This window comes from Diachasmimorpha longicaudata, chromosome 5, assembly GCF_034640455.1.
Source record: "Diachasmimorpha longicaudata isolate KC_UGA_2023 chromosome 5, iyDiaLong2, whole genome shotgun sequence".
Classification (NCBI taxonomy): domain Eukaryota; kingdom Metazoa; phylum Arthropoda; class Insecta; order Hymenoptera; family Braconidae; genus Diachasmimorpha; species Diachasmimorpha longicaudata.
In genome coordinates, this window is record NC_087229.1 from 3,785,753 (window position 1) to 3,812,218 (window position 26,466).

General features: G+C 40.5%; 1 protein-coding gene across 6 annotated transcripts; it reads right to left on the reverse strand.

Moving 5' to 3' along the window:
• Nucleotides 1-10,265: 10,265 nt before the first annotated feature.
• Nucleotides 10,266-24,061, reverse strand: LOC135162295 (zinc finger protein 768-like). 6 transcript variants are annotated; one of them, XM_064120585.1, is made up of 4 exons: nucleotides 20,150-21,318; nucleotides 19,914-20,015; nucleotides 16,489-17,685; nucleotides 10,266-14,176 (listed from the first exon to the last, which is right to left on the reverse strand). In XM_064120585.1, exons 2-4 carry the CDS (start codon nucleotides 19,924-19,926, stop codon nucleotides 13,140-13,142), a joined length of 2,247 nt encoding a protein of 748 aa, XP_063976655.1. In that variant the 5' UTR covers nucleotides 19,927-20,015; nucleotides 20,150-21,318; the 3' UTR covers nucleotides 10,266-13,139. The 6 variants fall into 6 exon arrangements, with proteins under 6 accessions (XP_063976655.1, XP_063976658.1, XP_063976654.1 ...); XM_064120588.1 differs by lacking the exons at nucleotides 19,914-20,015; nucleotides 20,150-21,318 and adding an exon at nucleotides 23,905-24,061; XM_064120584.1 differs by lacking the exons at nucleotides 19,914-20,015; nucleotides 20,150-21,318 and adding an exon at nucleotides 21,402-22,166 and having other exon boundaries at nucleotides 16,573-17,685.
• Nucleotides 24,062-26,466: the final 2,405 nt, after the last annotated feature.

Below are 26,466 nucleotides of genomic sequence, written 5' to 3' on the forward strand. Positions count from 1 at the left end.
TTTTTAAATCACGTTTACTTACCTTAAGAGCGAGAGAGGGGGCTAAATGTTCTGCGGATGACTCTTCTCTCTGATAATCATTGCCTCATTCCTCATAATCAAAGTTCTCATCATAAAAAAAATGGAAAAATTTTCCTCCCAATAAACGCAAGAATAAGAAACAATTTGTCCCATGACAGTGAGGTTTTTTTTATTACATGGACTGACCGTTGACGTCATAAAAACTCTCTTTTTTTATGTACAGCGATAAATATATCGTTATTTGGTCTAGATATATAATATATATTGATGTCCCTATAAAAAGGGCCCACTCTGTCGAACTAATCCATCTCCACTTCTATCGCTCGTGAAATACAATTTTTTACGATTAAATTTTTTATGAGTATGTCCGCCAGAGTGGGTCCCCCTCACGTGGCCATAAACGTATATAAATTGTATTTACATATGTAATTCGACAATCGACGTCAAGAGACGATCGAATGAATTTTGAATATCGCTGATAACCCTCACTCCATAAATTTTTACAAGTGATTTTTTTATCAACCGGGTAATTCAGTCCACGCACTGATAGAAAAATTCGATTGACAATTGGAGTTCACAGACAAGATAATCTATTGATATCGATCAAATCCAAATTCCGACATACGGTTATGATGCCCATATGTCCGAAATTGGCTTTCATCAAAATTAATAAATTATTTTGGCTGCAATTGGAAATAGTATATTTCAAGTCGAGTGCCAAAGAGATTTTTAGTCACGTGGCACGTCGATTCTTACCTTCCGAAAATATATTTATTGGATTAACAATATTTATAGTCAACTCCAGGGCATAAGTATTTTATTCCAGTGGACAAAAAAAATCAGCTGAAGTCCTTCGGTAATATTAACCGCGTTTTTCTATCAGTGGACGACACACGGAGAGAAATATTTCAGTAAAATATGACAGAACTCGCAATTCGTTCATCGATTACAGAATCGACTGGTACATTTTACAGGCCAGTCTCGTTATTTTTCTCAGACGATTCAGATAAGAATTACAGAATGTTCAGAAAAAATCCCAGAACAGTTCCGTAAAATTTTCTGTTTTTCTAATCGCACTTCGCTCCCGAATTACGAAAAAGTTACCTCATTTTTATTGAATAGTTCTCTTCGTGCACGAACTGCAAGCTCTTCATCGCAGCATCTCAGACATCAGAGGGAAAGAGAGAGAGAGAGGGAGTGAGAAAGAGATAAAAGTCCACTGACGAGTCGAATAATTCTCTAAATTGTCGAATGACGTCAAAAATCCATCAGCCCAGTTAGAATTTATCGATTTCAAATTCATTACCCCCCCGTCCGTTACGTACAAATATCACTTCCACTACTTGAACTAATTTTACCTAGTTAATTACAATAATATTTATGTTCATATTTGTATTTATATTATTTATACTCATTTATGTACTATTTTCACCATCTCCTGTTGCTCTTTTGATTCGACACCTTAGCTTACAATAATGTTAACTAGAATGATGATGTTATTTATAATGGAAATTCGATGAATCGTCTTACGGTACTGCGCTTACAGATATTGCCATGGTATGGACAAATAAACGACAGTAATTGTCAATTTTTTTCCTTTTTTTTCATTAATTAAAACATTGATAATACATTTTGTTCATTTTCAATTAATTAATAGTATAAAAACGTGTTTCATTTCCTCATTATCAATTGATAAACATACAATATAACTTGAATTATCTAAGTACATTAAAAGTATTTATTTGAATGCCATCTCTGCCAATTATCGGTTTTTAAATTCAATTATGCAGAAATTTCTGTTCTTCGTCACGTGATTTTTATTTTTATTCTGTTAAATCTCTATTTTTAATATTTATTTAATCATTAAGTATACCGTATAGTCCAGTTTTGTTTGTATCGGAAGTGAAAGTGGGTATCGATGAAAAAATAATAAATGTAACATCTGTTTATCTGAGGTTGAGATTGGAAGGACATGGTTTTATTTTGTTCATTAAATTTTTTTTGCTTTCTCATTTTTTTTTATTGTACGTTTAATATACTGCTTTTGTTCGGTGTAAAAATATAAAACATTCTGTTATTATTTCAATATACTGTCATCGCTCTATTTGGATATTACGGTATATCTTTGATCACTTCTATTTCAATTATTTTTATTTTGTATTTCTTTAAGTTTTAATTCCGTTCACCCGGTGCATCAGGGCTGGTGGAAAACATTGTCCTGCAAATAAAACTATTGTTTAATTGTCTGCATTAATTACCTATTAGTCATTTATTCATTTTTCCGCTGCTCGAATGGGAGAGAGATTCGCAAATGTGGACGATGCAGAGGCGTGCAATTTTTTCTTCCTCTTTGTCACCATATTAATTGATTTAGTTTTATCGGGATGTGATACGTCCTGTTCATTAGCGACACAGGACAGACACTAGAGCCACAAGTGAGTCCAGACGCAATTCACATGTCACGGAAAAAATTGTAGAGAAATTAGGACGACAAAAATTATAAAATTATTCTCAGTCGACGCATGGTAATCATCGGTAAAATGGTTTCAGGATATCCAATAATCTTTCAGAATTCAGCACAGAGAATATTCAAGATTAACTTATTTGTGATTATCAAATTTATCGATTAAATGATTTTCATGAATAAATAATCGATTGATAAAATCATAGTTAAACCGTAGACGTACGGAGTGGTAAATAAATTCCAGGAGTTCGCCCGCCAAATTATAAAAGTCCCCAAGTCCTTGGATATCCGCTTGGCAACTCAATCGTTTCTTCGATTTAACCGAATTCACTATCTAAACGGTATTTAGATCCAGTTAGCATTTAGATAGCGAACAAACCGCACTCATTAACATGGAATACCCATTACCGATCGAACAGCTCTTTTGCATCGGGCCAGAAGCTTTCGAAAAACCATTTTTCCCCTGATATTTCTAATAATTCTTATCAATCCTCAACTCTCGCCTCAATTTCTCCCAATTTTTTCCTTCACGCACTGAAAAAACGTCAACCATATCGAAGAGTGAACGATGCAGAAGGTAAGTACAATGCTCATTACCCCTGACGAAAACAAATATAATATATAAAAACAAGATCAACTCATTGAACTAAAATTTCGCCAAAAATATCTGCATTATGCGTGCAGTATCTGAGAATTACATTCCTCCATCTGTCTGCCTTTTGCGTTCCTCCACCACTTGGTGAGACGCATCGCGAGAGCCCATGGGACGCAAAAACGGTCGGACTCAGATTCGAAGGTCGCGCTAAACATTGGCGTAGATTTATTTCGTCTGGGCGTTGTATGCACCGAGAAATCGTGACAAAGGGAGCTGTTTAAAATAGTTGAATAAATTTAAAAAATCCATCTCCCCCTAACGCAATTATATACCCTCCCCCTCCTCCTCCCCGCGGACAGTTGAATAATTGAATCTAAACTGGAGTCGATACAAGGGGAGAAAATAGTTTTTCCTCGATCGAGCCAATTGAATCGAGCGGTAGTACTCCGACGATAAAGAAAAACAAAGTTCTGAAGAAGGAAGTGTACCTGGACACCTAAAAAGAAAAGCTCCCCACACCCTCGGCCGCCTTGAACCCTGGGAGTGGAGTAGTAGGCCAAGTGGAAGGAACTTCCGTGGAATCTTTTATTTCTTTCAGACTCGACGACTAAACTCCCCCACCTCTTTTACCCTTCCTCCCCCCCACCGGTCTTATTTTTTCTTATTTATTCATTTTGCTCTTATATTTCATTTTCTCCTGACGCATTTCTCCGTGCGCCAGTCCGTGGAAAATAAAATTGAGGAGTTTAAAAAAAATATGCAGAAGGGAACAAAAAAATCCAGTGGGTACAATCCGAGTGCACGAACGAGGGGTTCACTTGGTTTATAACCCGACTCAACTCTCCAGCCCAGCGTCTTGGATATTCGTTTTGTAATTTTTATTTTCTCCATTTGCTTCTCTCTCTCTCTCTCTTTTCTCTCCGCCCGATCTCGCGCGTTTCTACTGCATACAGACACAACTCCACGGGAGAAAATCGGTTCTCAACCACCTGACTTCATCCAGCTGCAAATATTCGTCGCGATAATTATCAATGTTAGTGGAAAAAAATATTTCGGCTCTACCGGGGATATGAATGATGGTGGGATGGCAAGTGTCTGGATAGCGCAGACGTGCGCACGCATTGAAAACAATAATTGTCATTAAAAACTATGAGAGGATAGATAAAAGAAAAATTATAGGACTTAATTTGAATTTCAATTTTACGGAGAGAGAATGAGGTTGGGCAGAACCTTTTGGATTACGCTGTGAGGAAACGTAACTTGCCACACTCTGTATAGAATTTACTACTTACGGGTCACCCGAAAATCCACTATTTTCACTTGTTACAATATATTTCTTGATCGTTTGCGTTGAAATTTTGGAGATTTTACATAAAATTTAGTTTTGCTAAATCTGCAGTGATTGAAGTGAATGAAAATTTGATTGTAATTAAATTCTGAAGGATAATAAAAGCCGGTCGATTAAATTCGGATATAAGTAATTAATAATTCTGTTAGATTTTCGGTCGGTCTTCTGATAAGTCAAGATTGTACTAAAATTAAATTATTTACAATTTTGCTTGCATATAGTACAATTGAAGAAAAATCATCTCATATTGTTTAAGTAATGCGAAAACTGCTGATTACATTGAAAAAGGTCCCAGAACGAACGTAATAAAAACTATTTGAAAACATTCGATTGAAAAAATGATCGCCATCACCACCAGACGATTTAAAAAAAAATTGAATGTTCTAAAATAAATTAATTTAAATCGCTGATTATATTACTCCATTCTCGGCCACAGTGACTCACGAAAAAAATTAATCTCAAAAAGTTCATGACTCAAATCGAAATAAAATTAATTCATCTGCCCACGCATCTCCGGTCGTCCGATAAATCCCCGAAATATCGTTTTATTCGGGCATTCAGCCGCAGCTGATGGGGGAATTGAGAGACTCTGTACGAAACCGAGACATGCCGGCTCAAGGCCACGCGGACCCACTCCCCCGCCAACCGCAAGAGCCGGAATCAAGGGCGTTCTCCCTACCCCGTACACAGCGAGTCCCGTCTCGGTGCCCCCACTCTTCGTGAAAAAAAAAAAAAATCGCAGCGACGGGCCCCGCGTGGGACCCCGAGAATATCCTTCTCTCCAGAACTGTGCACTTTTAAAATCTCCATACCGTAGATTAAAATTTTTCCCCTCCCCGCCCCTCCCCAACCGTCGGACTTTCATTTCCGTCATTTATCGATTCTGCTATTTATTCAGCTCTCGCCAATTGAACTAAATCACTCAGTTCATTCCCTGAAGAAGATGAAGATGGGGACGCTCAACCGCTAAACCACATTCCTCATGCTCATTCGATCATGAATAACCGTCAAATTATGTGTGCACACAGTTTTTTTTTTGTGTTCTATTTTTAATTTTCTCCGATGCGATCCGCAGATGCTGTTTCAACTGGAGGCGTTAATTTTTTTTTCCATAAAGTTGAATCGTCGATAGTTCGGCGCCGAACTGGACGATTCAGATGAATTGGGGATCATTTTGCAGCCTCGAAAGATGCCTTAACAATATGGAAATTTATATGATATTATTTATATTATTTATATTTTTTTGTATTTCTTTCTCAATTCCATAGATTTTTAAAGGTCAATCATTAAAAGTACTACCATCCCTCCTTCATCACCCCTTTTTATTCATTAGTCTTGGGGCTCATGGACAAAATTGGCTTGATAATGATAAAATTTTGAAGTTAATGTTTGTGATTACAAATTCCATTACTCTTTAATGACGATTAATTCCTGATCGAATGAAGCGTTTGAGCCGATTCGAGGCTTATTTTGAAGCGTATGAAATCCCCCTAAAGGACCAAAAAATCAAACTTCATTGAACCGATCTCAAGTTACAGCCGCTTGAAAAGGCCCAATTTCGCTCAATTTCCCCCCTCGCGGTAAAAATGACCGATCGATGTGCATAATTTAAAATTGATTCATTTGCCCCTGATTTTGCAGTTGTTTTTTAAACCCAGGTGGTTGGCAGATCCTGTGGAGAATGTCTCGTGCATGTGATATGGGCCCGGTTTGTGTTGGTTGAGAAACCGAAAGTGCGATCACGCGAAAATCTAACATGTATTGCCGCCAGTCTAACCGGTCTGACTGGATTCGTGAGGGCAACACAACTCTCGGCGACGGCCACTCAACAACGCCGTTTCTGTGTTGCCCTGGGGACGAACTAGGGCTCAATTCATTTTCGTTAACGAAATTAAATGTTAAATTCGCATGAATTATCATTTAAAAATAAAAAAATTAATCTGTCAAGAAATACGATTCGATAGTAACAAAAACATTTAAAAAGTGTTTGGACATCAGTTATTGACTTCCCGCGACTATCAATCGACAGCAGATCATTAATTAATGAATTCCATAAATGTTATCAATATTATTTTCCTCCATTACTTATCAATTTAAAAACTTTATTGATTCTGAGAGACAACTGGAGGCCATCCGGTGTCTTTAGTCAGCAAAATAACGTCTGTACCCTATTCTCGATCAACTAAAATCACCAATAAAATTCCAGTGACACGTTTTGGAAAATGCCAACGCAAAAGTCACGATTTTAATTCGCCCGATGGAGTGTTGTTGAACAAAAATCACAGTCAAGTTTCTTTTACCGATTTTGCCTGATTTATTTAACGGTCCGTTTGAGTTTAACGACTGCATAAAATGAGTCTGCATGAAACGAGCCCTCATTTATTAACATGTATTGCACCTGTGTCGCGCACAATTTCATTCAATTTTTTAAATGAATTGAAGCTCAATTTCGAAGCGCACGAAGTGATAATTTTCACGGTAAGCAGTAATTATATCCTGAAAACTGTAAAAAAAAACCAACAGCTCCCATCAATCACGACAAATGTAAATGTAAAAAACGAGATAAACATGAAAAACTCCCACCGGACGCAGCATTCCGTCGCTCCGAGAGCTGTAATTGATGGCCCCTCGTCATAAAAAAAATTCTTAGAGGAAATAATCTACATTCTTCAATATCGTTAACTTAATCTAGTATTTGTTGAGCATTATTCAGCTGCGTCCGACATTTCGTACGCCAATTGAGTGGAAAAAACGTCAGTTTCCTCTTACATCCTCTCGTCATCCGCGCAAACAATAAATTCCCTAAAATCAAATAAAAATCATCATCACCTCGCACCTCGCACCCACTACAAATTAAAACCTAAAAAAAACAAATGGCCGTATCTTTGATACAGCTGTAATTGTAAATGGAGACGTCTATGGCCTTTATTCCCATCTTCAATTTCCTAGGAATTCCTCGAATTCCCTTGAATTTTCAGCAAATTTGCTTAATTCTCTGAAATGTGAAAAGTCCTCCCCTCTTGCGACCTCTTTAAATTCCCTTGAAATTTTTAAAAACTCCCTGAATTCATTCTAATTTCCTAGAAACTCTTTCTATCCTTCCGAATTTCTCAGAAAGTCCTTCAATTCTCATAAATATCCACGAATTCTCTCTAACTCCAATAGATAACGCAGCTGCATAAGGATCTTTTTCAGGACCAAATTGAAACCATAGACGTATCCAGGTAAATAATAACAAAATCCATTGAACAACGGCAATACTCGAATCAACTGGTAAATAATAAGAACATAACTAACTTCAATTATTTAATAAATGCAATGAGGGAGGATGAACAAATGAACTCATCTACAATATTTGTTTCTTCTCCAAAAATACAAAATAATTGTTTTCCATGAGTAATCATTATAGAATATAATATAATATAATAATGAAAAATAATGAGAAAGAAAACTTCAGTACAAAACTAACCAATGCACACTAGTCTCTCTCGAATGAAAAAATCTCTCCAAAACTTAATAATAATATAATATTACTTGAAAGAAACGTACGTAGTCACTATTCTCTAATAAAACATGATGAAAAGAAAAATGTTTTTATCTACAGTGTTTTCTCAGTGTTCTCCTGACGTAGGCCATGTCAACCGATATAGTTTCAAGTCTTACAAACTGACTTATTGGCAAGAGTCATGAATCGCACACGAGGACGTCTTCAGAAAAAAAATGAAAAATCATTTTTTTTTTTTCTTTTTTTTTCTCTCAAAAATGGCAATTACAGGGAAGCAGTTTCAACAAATCAACTCGGAAGAATAAGTACTCTATTTGGTGTCAGTGGTTCGTGCTTGGGCGAGAAGACTTCCTTGGCCATTCTTTCAGTATGTAAAAGAAGAATAATTAAACAATCTCGGTAAATAAAAAGTCTATTGTGCTTGAATTATGATTATTGCACACTTATATAAATCCCTGATGTTCTAAGATAAACAGTGGCAGTTCAGTAACATTAATTGTGGACACAGAATAACCTGAACGTTAATGACGATCACAAGGGCATATTTAACGGTTGCCGAAGCGGTTTTATGAATTTTTTAATTTTATCTAACAAATAAATTTCAGTCAAAACTACTGTAAATTACGATTGTAGAAACGTCGGTTGTGGCTCTATATACGTAAATTACCCTCAGTCGCCGGAAATTATGATTATATAAATTCAATTTACGGTTTCGTGTTTGTAAATTACGATAATTTATTTCGTAGTTTACGTTTATTCATCCGTAATTAAGGGCGAATAAAAAATAGGGTATTTCCGGTTATCGTTATGGGGTTTTTCACTTCTGGATAGCCACAGGCAAAGCCTGCCAACCCCCCAAGTGTAAAAACTCCATAAAAATCGCGAAAAGGTGAAACGAGTGCGAAAAAGTTTATTCAAGTAGACAATACGTTTCTATTAAGGATATCCAAGTGACTTTTACAGGTTTCTAAATTTTCTTGTAATCATCAAAAGTGTTTAATCGAAATGAGGAAGAGAATATTGAAAAAAAATCTGAATTCAAATTTTTGAATGGCCAGTAATCTGATAGAATTCTGAAATCATTTTGAAAGTTCAATAAAAGTATTCTTTTTATTTATAAAAAATTACATTTACACTTGAGATTCTTTTCCGAGGAAGAATTTGCATGAAAAATATACAGTCAGATATTCCACGTATTTTTCCGTCTATAAAGAGTACATAAAAAAATATATAGAACATATACTTTATATTCGAGATATTGTAAATAAATTTTTAAAACATAAAGTTTCCGTTTGGGATGAAATGTTATGGCTGTTCATTTTTATCACGAAGTGACCATTTTCGCAACCTAAATTTCGATTTTAATGATACGGAAAAAACCACCAGACGTCACATCGTTATTAAACAAAAATTCCGCTCAGCGAAACGCTATTAATATTCAGGTTTTCCTGTATATTTAGATTTGAAATTGTAGCGATATATTAACGAAAGTGAGTAATCAATATATATCAAACTTCATATACGTATTTACGGTTTTCTCTTTGTACCTATTCAAAAGTATACGTCTGAGTTGGTAATGAAAAAAAAAATCTATGTTCACGTATCACTCGAGTTGCAAAACAAGGTAATGGCATTATTGCATCGAATGAAATATATATCTATCTCTATATTTAATATATAAATTCATGTATACATATGGGTATGTAAAAATGTTCAACGTGGCATTGTAGCATCTGTACGCAGTGACTCGTTAAATCGCGGAATAAAATACTATTTCTTTGATGTTTCTGGTGAAAGAATAATAACGTAACAACAACAAGAAACAAATTCTATTACATCTAATGTTGATGGATTATTCATTAACAGTATTGCCGGTTAATTCAGTGTGTTAAAAGGCTCATTTGTGTATCAGTTCGCGGAAAATAACCGCATCAGCCCCTGTTGCATTCTCCAACAATTGCGAATTTTATTTACGAGTCTTTCATCACCGGTTTACAACTCTCGTCTTTAAAAAAAAAATTCGGAGTGAAAATTATAGTGAATGAGGGAGTTGAAAGGACATTTTACACCACGAAGAAAATATTACATTAAAAACACTCGTTATTACCAACACGACGCGTTTTTACATTTTTTTTAATATTAAAATCTGTTGAATCATTTATCATAAGTTATCTTCATTTAAAAATTTGTCCCCATTTTTACGTATTTCAGTATTTTGTTCGAGCTCGTATATATCAGAGATTTTACACGTTCCGTGTCCCAGCACAGATAATCACCCTTCCCCCCCCCCCTTCATCCAAATCCAATTGAAAATGGAAATAATAAAGCCAAATGCAAAACAAAAAAAAATACGTTTATTAATATTTTTAGAAAAAAAAACTCGAATTAAACAAATTTAGTAAATCTTCACCAATTGCCACGATCACATCGTCAAAGCACTTTGACGCACTCTGTTTTTTTGGCCCTTGGCATATATAATATGACGATAATAATAATGATATATATTTGTATAATAGAACGATAATAATAATTTAATGAATGAAATATTAAATTTTGTTTAGCGTGCGCAGACACGTTTTTCACATTTCCTAGTACTTTTTGTTATCAATTATCTTACGACAGATACCGATACTAATAATTGCAGTTTTTTTTTTCATTTTCATTATAATATACCATTCCTAAAATATGATCAAATCACTGCCGCGAGCAGCAATTCCGAGGCACTACGAACAGGCCACAACGAATATGGCCGCACAATATCTCCCACCCCCCCCTCCCTCCTCCTCCCACATCATCCCTAAATAATAAGACTATATAGAATGACCCTAATACATCATTAATTTTTTTTTTCAACGTACTTACATCATCTACTAGATAGATCAATAATGTAATTTACACAATAATTAGAGAGATCACACGGCTTAATATAGAAATTTAAAAGACTATATCTAGTACGTAAAATTTTTGTTTTTATGTATCTCTTAAATTTCTTTCATTATCCAGCAGACGTAATCCTCGAGCTCCAATGATTTTTTTTTTAAGTATTGCCACGAAATGTACGAATGATAATATATAAATCTGATGAGCGAATCAGCAAGGGTCCTCGATTTGAGCCACGCCATCAACTATAAACTATTAAACTTACAGCCCCTACTACACTACATTGTTCTCAGCCTTCTTCCACGTTCCCTCCTCATTTCATGTTTTAATCGTATTGTTTCATCTAATCTTTTATCCCTTACCTACTTGTTTATCAGCACCAATCTGATTCATTAAAAAAAACAAACCAATCAAAATATCGTATAGATTGGAATTACCTGTTGTATAAATATACATTCAAATATTATTAATAGTATACAAGAATCATACCTTTCTTCGTACATCGTATCATCGTCAAATATGCTGTGACGTTTCGTACTATTTTTTTTCTTTCATTTTAATCTTCGTAGCACAGTGGGTGTCCGTCCGTCTCGTTACTTCATTTTTTTTTGTTTTTTTTTTCGACATTTCCCCCTTTTTTCGTTTGCCTATCGCCCCCCCCCCCCCTCATTCGCACACACTCGCGGCCATTTTTTTGCTTTTTCCAACTTTTTTTTCTTTCTACCACTCTCGCATCCACATATCCCGCAACGTTTTTGTTATTTATCCTTTGTATTGTTCTCTCTCTTCTGACTCTCAGTGATTTAATTTTATATTCGCGTTTTACATTATTTACAGACGTCCTCATCGGCATCTTCATCATCCTCTTGCACATGATTTCTTCACATACTCAACTTGACTCAATTTTAAAATTTTCTTTTTTTTTTCTCCAATTATTTTTTAGTTTCTCGAATTTTTTGCTCTTTTAAACATAGGCAAGTTAAATATTGTATCACAATCGTTTCAGTCTGGTCGAAATCGAACATTTTCAACCCGTTATTATATATAATATATCTTTATATAGAGAAAGAAACGCGTTTTGAAAAAATTAGTATACAGGTAAAACCATTTCGAAATTAATCGCCCCCTTCGACGAGGCAACAGCTCTCCCTTACGAAAAAGAATATTAGGGAAGCGCGAATGGTTGTAACATTGACTGATACTCAAATCGGTAGTGAAAACGATCAGAAATTTCTTGAAATTTCGGCCCAAGAATCGCCTGAATTCTCAATCTTCTTTCACGAAGATAAATATTCAATAAAAACTACGTCCCATACGTAATTGCGGAGTGAAATATCGGAGAGAAATAAATATTCAATAGGAGTTAATGTATCATTTGAGCAAAATTACGATGCCCCACGGGTAATTTTTCAAAATTTTTCTTTCAGGCTTTTCCTAATTTTTATCTGTATTGACTCTAAAAATCACGTAAATTTTTCCATTTACGTTGGGATTAAGGAACAACTTAAATTACGTATTTTTTATTGAATATTTTCCACCATAAAGGGAAAATGTTCTCAACTTTATCGAACGAAGAGGAATTTTTTCGAATAATTCTAGTACGAGGGCTGAAAAAAGTCCCAATTCACCGGATATAAAAAATTCAAGTCAGGTTAAAATAAAATTTCTACAGATATGGAAAAAAATTCCATTCTCCCCAATAAAATTTCCGATGTCGAAAAAATTTCTCTCCGTCCATTTATCTTGAAAATTCATAAGCATTTCCCATAAATCGAGAATTCAAAAACGTTAATCCGTCAGCGACGAAAAACGTCTCGCAAGTTGCCGTGAATTTCAAGTATTTCCCAACAATTGAAAACTTATATCACCCGGAAAATCCCCAGAGATCAATATTAAAATTTTGACCTGAATTTCCACTGAAAAACTCCGATGTCAACCCTTCCATTTACCCACCCACTTTTGCAATCCGTAAATGACCATGAGCTTCGCAATTGTTGCGGAATACTTCCCTCCGTGTATCAGTCAAGTAAAACCTTCCCAGTCGATCCGCGTCGCCGGCGAAATATCGCGAAACAGCGTAAAAATGACCACCAACAATGATACGAACTTCCAAAATAATGTACCTCCCCTCCCTCCCCACCCCCCAACGATAACCAAAATGCCGTATAAATGCAGAAAAAAAAAGTCCATGTCACGGGTAATGTTGCTGGAGTGGCTGGCACATGTGGGCAGAATTTCCCCCAGTACCGATGGCATTATTACCAAAGCAACGCTGAAACTTGAGCGGTATTCCTGCTTGCTAATAGGCGGCAGGATGGACGGTTAGTCACTGGGGTGGTAATGCCGATGGTGTTTTAAATTCCCCCGTAACCGTAACACCATTTGTCTGACCGGGAAATTGTGACGATGATACTGGTGGTTGATGATTGAATGCCGGTGCATAACACTGGGGAAAATAAAGTTCAGGTTTAACAACAGTGGGTGTAAGACCCCTTGGCACAGGTACAGGCCCAATAGCAGTTGATGCTGTTGTCTTGACATCGCTACTTGAATTTCTCCTGACTTTGCTGGCATGTGGATTCATATGATTATCAATATGTTTTTTAACTTCTGGCTCAGTGGCAAAGCGCCTACGGCAATTGGGCATTGGACAGCAAAATGGTCTATCACCCTGATGTGTACGCGTATGCTGATCGAGTATTGCTTTTTGCCTAAAATCTTTACCACACTGTTGACACTTGTAAGGCTTTTCACCGGTATGTATACGCAAATGTTGATTAAGTATGGTCCTCTGTCTAAAATTACGTCCACAGTAAACACAACCGTATGGTTTTTCATTCGTATGTATGCGCAAATGTTGGGTCAAGTGTGATTGTTGACGAAATCTTTTGCCACACTCTGGACATGGATAAGGACGTGACTCTATGTGTATGCAGCCGTGCTGCAACAGTGTACTCTTCTGTTTGAATTCCTTTTGGCATATTGGACAGCGAACGTACAATGGCATACCCGCTGATCTGCCATGCTGTATGACATCGGGTAAACATGATTTACCACCATTACCACCATTACCACCACTACCCCCACCGCTACCCTGCTGTTGTTTGATGTACTGGAGTGCACCAAAACTGCTTGGACCACCAGCACCAAAAACCGCGTGATTACCCCCCTTGGGGTCCTTGAAATAAGCTGGATATTGAATTGAATTGCCATCGGGTGAGGGACTGAATGCACCGGACTGGGTATCATTGTCACCGAATGTCGAGGCAACCTCCTCCTTACCATCCTCAGGGGGAAATGGCACGTCCTGAGGCCATAGGGTCGGTGTCATGCCATTCTTGAAGATCAGATGCGGACTCACATCTGCAATGACAATTATCATACATTTTAGGCATTACCGGAATTACGCACCGCCTGGGTCAGGAAGTTTGTGTATCTGTTTTATTTTTGTGATATTCGTGATTAGTAGATGTTTTTTTTTCTTCTTGTTCTTTTTTTTTTTTTAAAGTTCCTTCGTTTTAGAGTGAAATACACAAGCAGTATCAGCGCGTCGGGTCACGTGCCTCCAGCAGACGGTGGTACAAAAAAAATATTAAAAAATTGTTTATTGTTTGTGTGTACAAATAAATAATTTTTTTTTTCAGGTAAAAAGTAACAAAAGTAAAGAAAACACTTCCCATATTAGCGCGAGCACAGAACCTTACGAGGGTGGGCTGTTACATGTGATTTTAGGGTGGTATTTTCCATGTAATTATAATTTCTCGAATTATAATCCTTTTTACAGATATTTACAGTATGTGGTTGTTTACAGTACGAGACCTTGAGGCTATACGTTGGCCCGACCTCGGCGAGGGAGTCAAGCTGATGGTGAAGATGAATTATATGGGTGAGTGGTATTGCTAACAGGCATATTACGGAATACTGGTTATTGCTTTGGGGTTTTCGCCGCTGTGGAGTTAAAAGGGCGTAGGGTGGTGATTTTCATTGAGTGAAATTTTTTTTTCTGCACATTTTGCAACCGTTTATCTTAAGCGTCTTGAAAAACTCCGGCCATTAAATAGTACGGAAGGCAGTAAGAAATTATTTCCTTTCGATTTTTATAAGAATTGATGGGAAAAATCTGAAACGTTGAGGAATTCTCAGAATGATAATTTTTTAAAAATGTATTCAATATTATTCCACATTTTTTACTCGAGGACTCGCACATTCCCATTCCCCCAAGCAATTTTCGATTCCCAACACCAAAGAAATCCCATGCAAAGTCCCAATCCGACCGGTACTGATCGACTTCGAAAAATCGGTGGCAGCTTAATAGGTAAATTATTTAGTTACAAATTTCCTAAATGGCAGACGGGACCCAATGGACACGAGGAATTCTTCCCGATCTACCTAGCCCCTGGTTCATCCATCCATTTACTTGTGTCGCTTTAGGACTCAACTTCGCATAAAAAAATAAATAAATAAATTCAATCCCCATTCCACTTGAAATTCAGAGAATCGTCAACGTTTAAAGAGAAATTCAGTGTCCATTTTCCGCCGGTCAGCCCTGGCGATGTTGTTTGCGCTCGTTTTTGCTTTTGTATTGAAAAAAGGAAATCAACAGCCGGAGAATACATACGGCATTCGAAACGTAGGCGAAATCGTAAAATTTCATAGTGCATTGGAATTCTCATTGGTTTTATTGGTGAGCGTATACTGGTCGTTGGAGTTTTTCAAGTCACTTATATCAAGCTCAAGGACAGAAGGAAAAAAACCTCATGATCGGAAGGGCGTATATACAGAGGGTTAAAACTGGTGGAATTCGTTGTCACCGGGAAATTCAAATTAGGAGATTTTCGAGAGTGAGAGGATAAATGAATCGTGCTTTGGAATATTTTTCACGGGTGAACTTTTCCACGGATCTTTAATGTTCTCGCACCTTGGGTACCGCCTAAATCAAGTCTCCCGAGCGGCTTTCTAAGGTTTAGATTTGTTTGTCCCTTTTATGTATTAAAATTCCGAATTTTCATATGCCTTCTGAGGAACTAAAATGAATATTAATGTAATCAGTTTCAAGTCCGGTTCGTTTTTCGACGAAATTGCTCCGCAAAATTGTAATTACAGATCTTGCGCGATGGAAATGGGCCCCTTTGACACGAAAAATCAACGATAGCAGTGGGAAAATCTTTTAAATTCACTCTACCAATTTTTTAAATCGAAATTTTGAAATCTAAGGGAGATAGAGAGATTGTTGTCGTCTCCCTTGGATTCAGAGATATTCATCCTAATTCTTACTGAGAAAAAAACCCTCGCCAAAAAGACTGACCAACTATGAAACAATTTAGTTGTCATTAACATACTCTCCGGGAATATATATGTATATACATAGATTTACTTTATTAAAAATTCTTCTCACTGCAAGAAGCATTCCCTCTCTACCCGGGACAAATCTATCACTTCCCCTAAAAATCTATCGAAAGCAATGGATATCTGAAAGCCCGTGAAATGCCTCTAGCCACTTGACAAAAAGCCTGGACAATAGGATTGATCTCCCAAGCGTAAAAAGTGAGCTACTCGTATTCTGAACTGAGGCTAGGGTTGGATCTGGGTGATGATAGGATTGGATAGGGTTGTCAGTGTGGCTGATTGGTATCTCGCCCTCGTGGGATTGTCGGGAGGCAGAGAGAAATGCTCGCCTTGGTGTGTGCGGACGTGCTGATTCAGGATCGCCTTCTGACGGAAGTGTTTTCCGCACTCCGGACATTGGTATGGCTTCTCACCCGAGTGGATGCGCAGATGCTGATTGAGGATGGCGCGCTGCCGGAAGGTACGTTCGCAGTAAACACAAGCGAAGGGCTTCTCATTAGCGTGTATACGTAGATGTTGTGTAAGATGTGACTGTTGCCTGAATCTCTTTCCACACTCTGGGCAACCATAAGGCCTGCTGTCAGTATGAATTCTCTCGTGTTGTAGTAACGTTGATTTTTGTTTAAAGTCTTTACCACATGTCAAACACTTGAATAATCTTAGATCACTGTTAGCACCTTTAGATGATTTGCCATTTTGTTGTACAATATCGGGTAGTACATTTGCCATATTGGCAGCACCGGGGCTTGCGTATTGATGTGCCTCGAGACTAGCACCCCCATCACCCTGGCCAAGTGATGTCAACATAACACCGGGTTGTTTCAAATAATGAAGAGCTGAGAAACCACCAGGTGTCAGCATGTGCGGTGGCACTGAAGGGGATGCGTGTGGTCTTGCATCCTTGAAATAGTGCTGTGGATATTGCTGAAGATCACCAGTACCAGGAAAACAGTCACCTCTCTCAACTTCGTGGGGTGTCAGCTGCTGCTGGGGTGAGTGATCCTGCTGACCACTGGCTTGTTGCTGTGACTGTTGGCCACTTTGCTGCTGACTCGCTTGTTGTTGCTGCTGCTGCTGTTGTTGTTGTTGTTGCTGCTGTTGTTGTTGCTGCTGCTGTTGTGCTGCTACTTGTTGATGTGCTGCCTGCTGCTGAGCTGCCTGCTGTTGGGCCGCCTGTTGTTGGGCTGCGGCTTGCTGTTGGGCTGTTGTTTGACCGGTGTTTATGTCGTCCTCGGGGGGTGTCAGAGCTTGCTGATCTGTTGGGCCTGATGGGTAGGGCGATGGAACTGGTGATGCCATTGGTGGTGGGCCCGTTTCACCTCCCTCAACTGGAGGACCACAGGCCTGCTGTGGACTACCTGATGAGGAGGACGCCTGCTGCTGTGGCTGCGGTGCCTGTGGCTGCTGATTCTGGGGCTGTTGTTGCCCGTACAATCCACCGTCTTGGAGAGAACCCGGCCCCGGTGCCCACTGGCCCTGGGGTCTCTCCATATTGTCCTTGTACAGTACGTACGGCGCGCCAGTATCTGTAATGCAGAGGGCAAAGAATTTCGTGAAGTCGAGCGTGATTGTTGAGAAGTTAATTGAGATCTTGTATTAATCGTTGAGATACGCGGTAGTGTAACCGCCAAGTTAATTTTATAATCTATTAGACGACGACAATCGGACCGAGAGATAACGTATTTATACACACGGAACACACCAATCTATCCACTACTTTCGGATGAGATTAATTCGATTAGAAGATGAGAATTAGCTCTGGGATATATCGCATACGGCCTTTTTAGTTTTGTCTGTGCACTTTATTCATTAATATTCGGACTACGGTTATCTTCTACCATTTTAGCCGTTCGAAGTTGGCATTCCTGGGTGACGTCTTCACCAGGAGGCGTCAATTGAGCGATACGTGAGCGTATCTTTATGACCCGTGTGCAGAAGTATTTGTCCTGAATGAATTTATAAATTTTCCTAATCTAAAAATCTAAATGTTCTTCATTATTGATTACTGAATCTATGAATTTGATTTTCAAGGCTAATACAAACCGAATGTTAATCTTTTCAGCTTACTTAAAGACACTTATCTGTGTCAATACTTTCAATGAAGAAAAATTAAGAAAATTTGAGAACTTGACAATTAACTTAATAAATTACATGCTGTGAACTGATTACTGCGACCCATGATTTGCCGGAGAGCTTTTGTAAAATATGAAAATTATTCATAGGCTCGATTTTTTTTTTCAAAATACTCGTCTGTACGGATCATTAAAAGCTTGTTTTGGTTATCGTTCTGCGATAATGTCTCGCTGATTTATCGGTGGGAGTTCATGATTATTAATGCGGAGCACCTTCTTGGATTCATGAGAGAGGTATGCGGGTGCCGACGGGCCACTGACATTTCTCCGATCGACGAATTCATCCCCTTATTTTTACCCCTCGAATGCACCAAAAAGGTCAGTTCATCTTCGCTAGGGAGAGAAGGTCAACCAAAATAAGTATCTCCAATTAGTTATTCCGAATCTTAATTCGGAAAAACTGCCGGGAAATTATAGCACAGGTGAGAGATTTTCCCATTGTTAAAACCTCCCGAACAAATGATACCATTTCAGGAGCGAAAAGGTCAAACGGTTTGCGAATGTTTAAATATTTTTTACAGGTCAGTACATACAAGGTCTCCATCATTTCCGACCAACAAATTCACCAGTTCAGTGGGACGAGTCGATAATTGAACATAATTACATTCTTCAAAATATTTCAGAACCTCGAAAGATCCTCAAACCCTTCTGCATATCCCTCAATACATTCCCCTAAAAAGCTCATCACCGAAGCTCCGCCGGTCCCTCAGCTCCGCAGTTGCTCTACAAAAACTGCCACCTCCCTCTCCCTCCCCCTCCCTTCAAACCTGAACACATCCTAAAGTCTCTCAAAATCAAACTGTTCAATTCAAATAAAAACTATGAATCCTCGTCTCCCCCCAACACCAATAACTATTACAAATCACATATTTTCCACAATATGACCTGAAATTGAAACACAACTCTCCGCTGGCTGAACAAGTGTGGGTGGAGGGGCTCGGCCCCTCCAGCCCCCACGTCCACCCCCCCCCACGCCATCTGTTCACGGTATCCTCTGATGAATAGAAAATTACAAAAAAAAAACTCAGTTGCAATTCCATTATTGCCATTTCCAGCAGTGTTCATCAAATCGCAAATTCCGCCATTATTTCGGAAATATTTAATTTCGAATGAAGCCGTATTGTACGGAATACCCGCCACCCCGCGCCCCTCCCCCCACCATTGAAGAATTAATCATCCGTCAATCCAGCTTCGCACCCGATAGATGAAAAATTACAAACCCAGGGATGCAAGTACCAGCGACAAAGTTCAACGAACGTAATCATTTTTCTTCGTCTCCCCGTCCTCACTCGCCCCTCCCCCCGGACCCCTCACCCGTTTATGCGACCCCCTCCCCCTCCCATATGGTCCCGTCGCTGGCTTTCTATCACGCATCTCAGATCTAAATATATAACTTAGAGGCGATATTCAACGATGCCACATGGCGAATTAACAAGGCGAACTTTTGTAGAAGACGCACGAAAATCTCTCGCACAACGAGTCCCTTTGTTCAACTCTCTCCGTCACAACGCGAGTATCATCAGCCCCCTCCCCTCCCCCCCACCCCTCCCAGTGAACTCGCCAATCAATCAGCCGGAAATGAAGGCAGTGATAAAAAAAAAAATAAAGAATGAAAGTCGTACATTTTTTTGGCATTGTCAAATCCAATTGTCGTCGACCACAGGACACATCGGAAATCCAAAAACCGGTGTTAACAGTTCCATCCTCACGTGCCGGTCAAAAGTCTGGCAAATGAGCACGTTAAACACAGCGTCAAATATTTCACGTAAAATTCACGAATAATCACAGACACACACACGCGAGAAGCCGAAAAATGGCATCGCGTTGACAAAAAATGAGTAAAAAAAAAAGTACGTACGCTCCTGATCTTGACTGACCGTTGACCCACAATCTCACAGTCACAGGGTATCCGAATGGAAGTTGCGAAAAAAATAAAAGAATAATTAACGATGAAAAATTAATCCGTCGGATGATTAGCCGACAGTTGGCAAAGCAGTCGATAGTCGGGTCGTGCCCATGTCGGGTTGATCGCGAGCATCACGCGATGCACCCGAAAAAAAAATTTGCCGAAAGGAGAGTGAGAGGAGAGAGTGAGAGAGAGAGAGAGAGAGAGAGAGAGAAAAAAAAACCCTTTAGTCTTGTTGCACTGACGCCCGTTCGATTGTGCGAAACGCCATGGCCACGTGCGTGTCTACACCACAAACACGCATAAAAGCCCAAGTACATGTACACCTCATTATTTGGACAATTCGCTGAGTCTCATTCACCACTTATCAGTCATTTGCCGAACTATTGTCACTTGTTTTTCATTTGTTATTGGAATGAATTTGCGACGGTCCGAGTGCGAGACAGTGAGAATTCTCAGTGCGATATTTCACCACCGATTATCGGGTTTTTTTTCGTGAAACACTAAGAGTGGCACGCGTTACTAACGTTCCCCATCGGTGGCAATAAGGCGGGCCTATCGTTCGCCGAGATCAGCGGGGAATCGGCGAGGTGGCGTGCTTGGGCCAAAACGACGGGGGAGCGATTCACTTGGCGGGACAATTCGAATTAGCTTACGCGCGTATACTCAAGTCACGAGTGATCACGACAACTGGCTTGACTGTTGTTTCTTTTTTTTTAGGATCCGTGAAAGGGCCGATTCACCAAATGCATGGGCAAGAGTGTCTATTTTGTAACGAGTGCGGAAACTGAATTTTCCTCGCTGCATTGTACCTTTAGTATTCGACTGATGTTGTAAACTTACTTTTCTCAACTCTATAAAAGATTATTTCATTCCAATGACCGAGAACGAGACTTTCCACTTGGAGCGCCTAAAAAGTCACTTTCTCGCACGCGTGATGAACCAGCAATTGCCAATGCATTTGGTCTACCAAGCCCTCGATTTTGTTCTCGCGGTTTTCAGCAAAGGTTTTGCCCTTCGGGGGTGATACGAGAATTTTTGCCAACATCTTTTATGCGCAGTGAATATAGAGCTGCATAAACGTAATTACGAAAATTTCGGTATCTCCCGCGAATTTTGCGTAATTGGCTGAAAACCTCGACGAGTGTCGAGGCGAATTGAATAGTTTAACTGATTTCCGCATTGTTTACATTAATATACTCACCGGAATTGTAATATTCCTTAAAATAGCGTGTCGCAGCGCGCTGCACAATAGAATAATACAGGTTGACGTACGACGTTGACTGATTCTGTGCGGAGAGCGCCATTTACGCCGTTATTTTGACTATTTATTGATGATAACGAAGTTGTATTCAATAACTGAACACAAACAGACATTAAACAATGCGTTCAATTGTCGATAGCACGTTGTTCCTTCACCACCGATAATCATTAATATTCAATTCGTCGCACCCACTGAACTTAACTGTTCAAATATTAAAAAAACCATTGATAAATCGTTTGAATATACACTTGCGTGTTCACACGTCTCACGCGCGCGCGGTTTATTCCTCAAAAGACGGACGGGTGTTTTTAAAAGGTGGTGGAGGGGGGTTGTGGGGGGATGGGGGGGGCCGAAAGGGGGGGAACAGGGGGGAGGTTGTACGGAGGAACGAAGGTGGCAGGCGGGAGAGTATAAAGACGACGTTGGTTACCGACGTACGACGTCGGCCAACGACGGCAACGGTTTTTTATCACCGTTTCAACTATTCATTCAAATTTTCAAATAGTCAAAATTCAAAAATACTATACTCCACAGAGTTCAAAACAATTTTACTATTATACCCACTAAATACGTTGACACGGCATGCCGCGCGCGTTGCGTGTGTGTGTGTGTTTTTTTTTAATATCAAACAAACTTCGCGACTATTTCTCCAGGTCTTTTGGGTATCCGCGCCGGTAGACAAACTCGGTAGACTCGGCTGGCCCCCCGAGTAACTTGCCAAGACCGAGACGCTCGACGGGGCGGCGTTGCCGCACTTCCGTCGCCGGCATTTGCGCCCCCAGAGTGGGGGAAACTGAATCGCGGGAAGGGGTTGGGCGACCGATCAGCGGCGGAGAGGATCGGGGAGGGCAGTTGGTTGGAAGGGGGTGGGGTGAGGAGGGGTCGAGAGAGGGTCTAGGGGATATGGCGCGACGCGGGTACAAGGCAATACGCGAGATTCGTGTTTCTGCCTTTGGTTTTCACTGTGGCCCCGTAGCGTTATCGACGCTACTGCAACCGTCTCGTCTCGTCGATGCTTTTGCCCAGTGGTACTGGCTGCTGCCTGCCTTCAGCCGCCATTCCGAGTACATTTATGCAAGGGCGAGGGGGAGGGAGGGGGGAGAGAGTTAAAGCGCGAGTGCGAGTGAGTACAGGAGTTTGATGGAGAAAAAAAAAATCTCAAAGAAGAAATGAGGGACTTTGTACAAGTGCGAGAGGGCTCGGGCGATGCGTCGCGGGTCTAGGGCCTGAACCCCCTCCTGACCCCCCCCCCCTCTTCATCCCTCCTCACTCACAGTGCCTCCCTCCGCCGCGCGGCTCGTCCAGTCGCTCAACGATGGAGAAAGAGGTTCGATAGTAGGTGGGATGAAGGGGAAAGAAATGCTGGTAAAAAAAAGTGGAAAAGAGGAGGGAATCAACGAATAGAGCGAGGAGGAGAGGCAAGTCGAGTTATGTTCGTTGGACCGATGGAAGGGATTCGATGCCACCACCGCATCGTCGGCAAGGGCTGACGGGGGAGAGCGGCGAAATTTTTTTTCAAGGGGATGAGGTGGCCATGGGAAGGGGGGAGGAGGGGATGTGTGAGTCGCAAAAGGACCCACAGCGCATTGCGAGGAGACGCGGGAGGCGAAGTGGCCTGAAGCAGTCGAGGAGAGAGCGGTGCGCCACTCTCCCAATCAGTCTCGCACTCCCTCGCCCTCTCTCTCACTCTCTCTCTCTGTCTCGCGGGCGAGGGTGCGAGTGAGGAGGGAATTTTTGCAACGACACGCGGACGAGAAAGAGAGGCACGGGGAGGGATTTCCCAACGACGCTGATCCCCCCCGCCACCCCCTCTCTCTCAATGCGCTCTGCGCTGATGCATCGCCAGTTATATCTTGCCCTCTCTGTCTTACACTGGGGGCTTTTTTCACTATGCGGCCCGATTCTATACCTCTACGGAGGTAGTCACATGGTACGCTCGTGCCACGAGTACGAAGCCTCTCCCAAATCAATATCACTCGTATAAAAAAAAAGAGAGATAAAAGAGTAGAAAGGGAGAAAAATGGTGGAAGAGGGGGAGGGGGGGGTGGATAGGTAAAATAACGTACCTGTAATCGTTCGTAACCCCGATGGCCCCGTCGAAAAACTTATTGCACTGTCTCCTCGGTGAGGGCAAGGCTTTTAACATTGTGTATCAAAGTGATGTCGCACATCAAAAGATTTTTATCTACAATTTTCAAAGTACTTTGGCATTTTTTTATTTTTGGTCAATGAGTCCGGTTAGAATTGTCGTTTGTGATTCGAAGTTTATGGAATCAAGTTGATAAAATTTATGAGATTTAATTCCACGACTTGGGGAAGGTTAGGCACAAAACTACTTCATCTTTTTCCCTCCCTCGTCCTCCACCCCCCTCCCCTTTCTCATCGCACCCTCCTCCTCCCCCCCCCCCTGCCCGAGGCAAAAGGATCAAGGAAGGTTGCTCACCAATGTTTCCCGCCAGTTTCCCTCGGACAACTTCCAACACATTCACTCCTATCCACGGTAAAACAGTGTAAAACGCACGCTGCCACACTGTGCGCGCACGTTCAAGTACGTTCACGAATCATTCTCATCAGCACTCGTGCCAATACACTGATAGATTCTCCCCCACACGCACGAGTAGCTATGTCAAGCACATAAGAGGGCCACTCTGTCTCGGTTGTCGGTGTACTTTGTGCCATGAGTTTATTTCACTCTATCGCCGGTTTATCCGTCCACTTCGCTCCCTCTCTCTTTCTCGCTCGCATCAAGGCCCCTGAGATCACTGAGAATATACTGTTGTACAGCAAGCCCAGTGTATACACATTGCGTGAATGGCGCTGTTTTGCTGCGACCTTGCGGCAAGGTGGATATGACTTTTTTTTTCTTTTTTTTTTTCGATGACTCTATCACCCTCTTGCACACCAGTGGGGGGGATGCACTTTTGGATATTCAATTTCACCCTGGTTGTAGCTGCATTCTGATGGAACGTTTGGTTTTGACGATGGTGAACCTTTTTTCGGGTTATTTCGGGTAAAATAGGGCTTTTTTGTACGAGTGCGGAAATGTCATTTTTCGTTACTGTTGCGATGATTATTTTTTTAGTGGAATTATCTGCAGAACGTAACGTAACGTTTGTCGAAAAAATTATTTCATTATTCGGTCGGAAAATGACATTTTACGCACGCGTCGAGATAAAGAATGATTGGAAGGATTCTTTGGTCCTTTGCAGGGTTGCACTCCCCTTTGGAAGCGTTAAAAATATTGTATGAGGGAAGAAAAGACGTCTTTTAGAACGTCTTAAGACGTGCAGAAATCACTGAATAATTGCCGCAATTTCTCCCGTGGCATTGCTCCATTGAAATCCCATTAATTGCCGGATTAATCAACTTTACAAGAATTCTTTCACACCGAAATACCCCTCCCTCCCCCGCCCGTAACATTATGTTTAGTCGTATAAAAGGCGCCAATAACCTTGACAAGTTATTGGCGAATGAACTTGGGGGAACGCGGCGGCAAAGTGTCGCCTAGACCTCGGCCAACAAGAGAAAGAGGGGGAGTAAAATCTAAGTGAGGTCGTGAGCAAAGTGAGAGGCTCAACTGGCCGTTTCTACGGTGTTATAGTGCCGCTATACCCCAACCGTTGATACGATACAACGATGAGTTTTCAACCTCTACCACTGCCCTGAATTACAAACTTCTATGCTACAATTTATAGCATTTGGCCAGAAGGAAATTTAACTTTATGAATTTCACTCCCCCATCACCAGCATCCTCATAACATCCCCCAAATCTTCTCCTCCTCTGATTCCTCCCAACGACCGCCAGCAAAAAAAAATTCAATCAAAAATTCAAGATAATCTCCTGCAAATCGCATCCATATTCTCCTCTGCACCAATTATTCATCCTAAACTTAATTTTACAAATGTTAATGCACCCCATAACATCAAAACTCTTCCAACGACTCAGGAAAAAAAAATCAAACTTTCTTTGAAACTTTTGCAAATTTTTTTTCTCTCTTTCACCAGCCTTTTGTTACAAAAAAACAACTTCATAAATTTCATTCATCACATCATCAGCATCCGTGTCACATCCCCCTAACCTTCCACCCTTCACATCTCTACCAACAACCCCTACAAAGAAAAAAAAAAAAATATCCAGCCAAAAATTCAAGACAACCTCTTGCAAATCGCTCGTTGTTTTTTCTTCTCCTTTTGTACCAGTTATTTTTTGTAGAAAATTTTTCACAGCGCAGCTGCAAGTGCTGGGCACTGATAGGATGGACGCCTGCAACCCAGGGTGTAATGGCCTAAACCTAAAATCGATACACTAGCGAAGAAAAACGTCGGCGGATGCCCCGGGAGATAAATGGCCGCTCATTGGAAACCCTTCTGCCTCACCCCCTCCCCCTCCCTACCCCCCTCTCTCTTCACTCTTTTTCTCCACCGTCACTACCCCCTCCCCCCCCCCCCGCCGTCGTATCCGTGAGCGCGAGAGACTCTCGCACCACCGCGACTAAGCCCCCTCCCCCTTCTCTATCCCACCCCCCTCCCCCTTTCCCCCCAAACCTTTATCCAGACCTGCCTGGACTATGCGCTCGAGTCCCGTCCGCGGCTTTACATTTTTTTTTTCTTTTCTCTCTCGTTTTTTTTCCTACCTCCCAATTTTTTTGCTTTACCTCGCCTCTCACTCCGCGTCACCCAATGGTCCACCATCTTTTTTTTTTTTTTTCGCGTTCAATTCGCTGGACCGGGCAACTGGTTCGTCGAACGGCGACGCCTGGAAAAGTAACATGGGAGAGGTAGAAAAAATAAATGAGAAATGGAAAATAGTGGTTTTGGGGATGAAAGTTGTGGCTCAAGAGCTAAGGGTGGATTTGTTGTTCTATTGGGATACGATGGCTGAGGTACTTTTGAGGAGTTTGAAGCACTTGTACTTGGAATTGTGAGATCGGTGGGGGACGAGAAATTGGTCTACTTACAGATGTCCAAGTACTGTGGGCTTTTCTTCGGCGAAGTAGTTTTGCAG

Coding starts and splice junctions, on each gene's coding strand:
- LOC135162295 (XM_064120583.1), bottom strand. CDS start 21,504: ATGGCGCTCTCCGCACAGAATCAGTCAACGTCGTACGTCAACCTGTAT. Junction 17,686..21,401: donor TAAGGAATATTACAATTCCG/GTGAGTATATTA, acceptor TCTGCATTACAG/ATACTGGCGCGCCGTACGTA. Junction 14,177..16,488: donor GCACGTCCGCACACACCAAG/GCGAGCATTTCT, acceptor TTGTCATTGCAG/ATGTGAGTCCGCATCTGATC.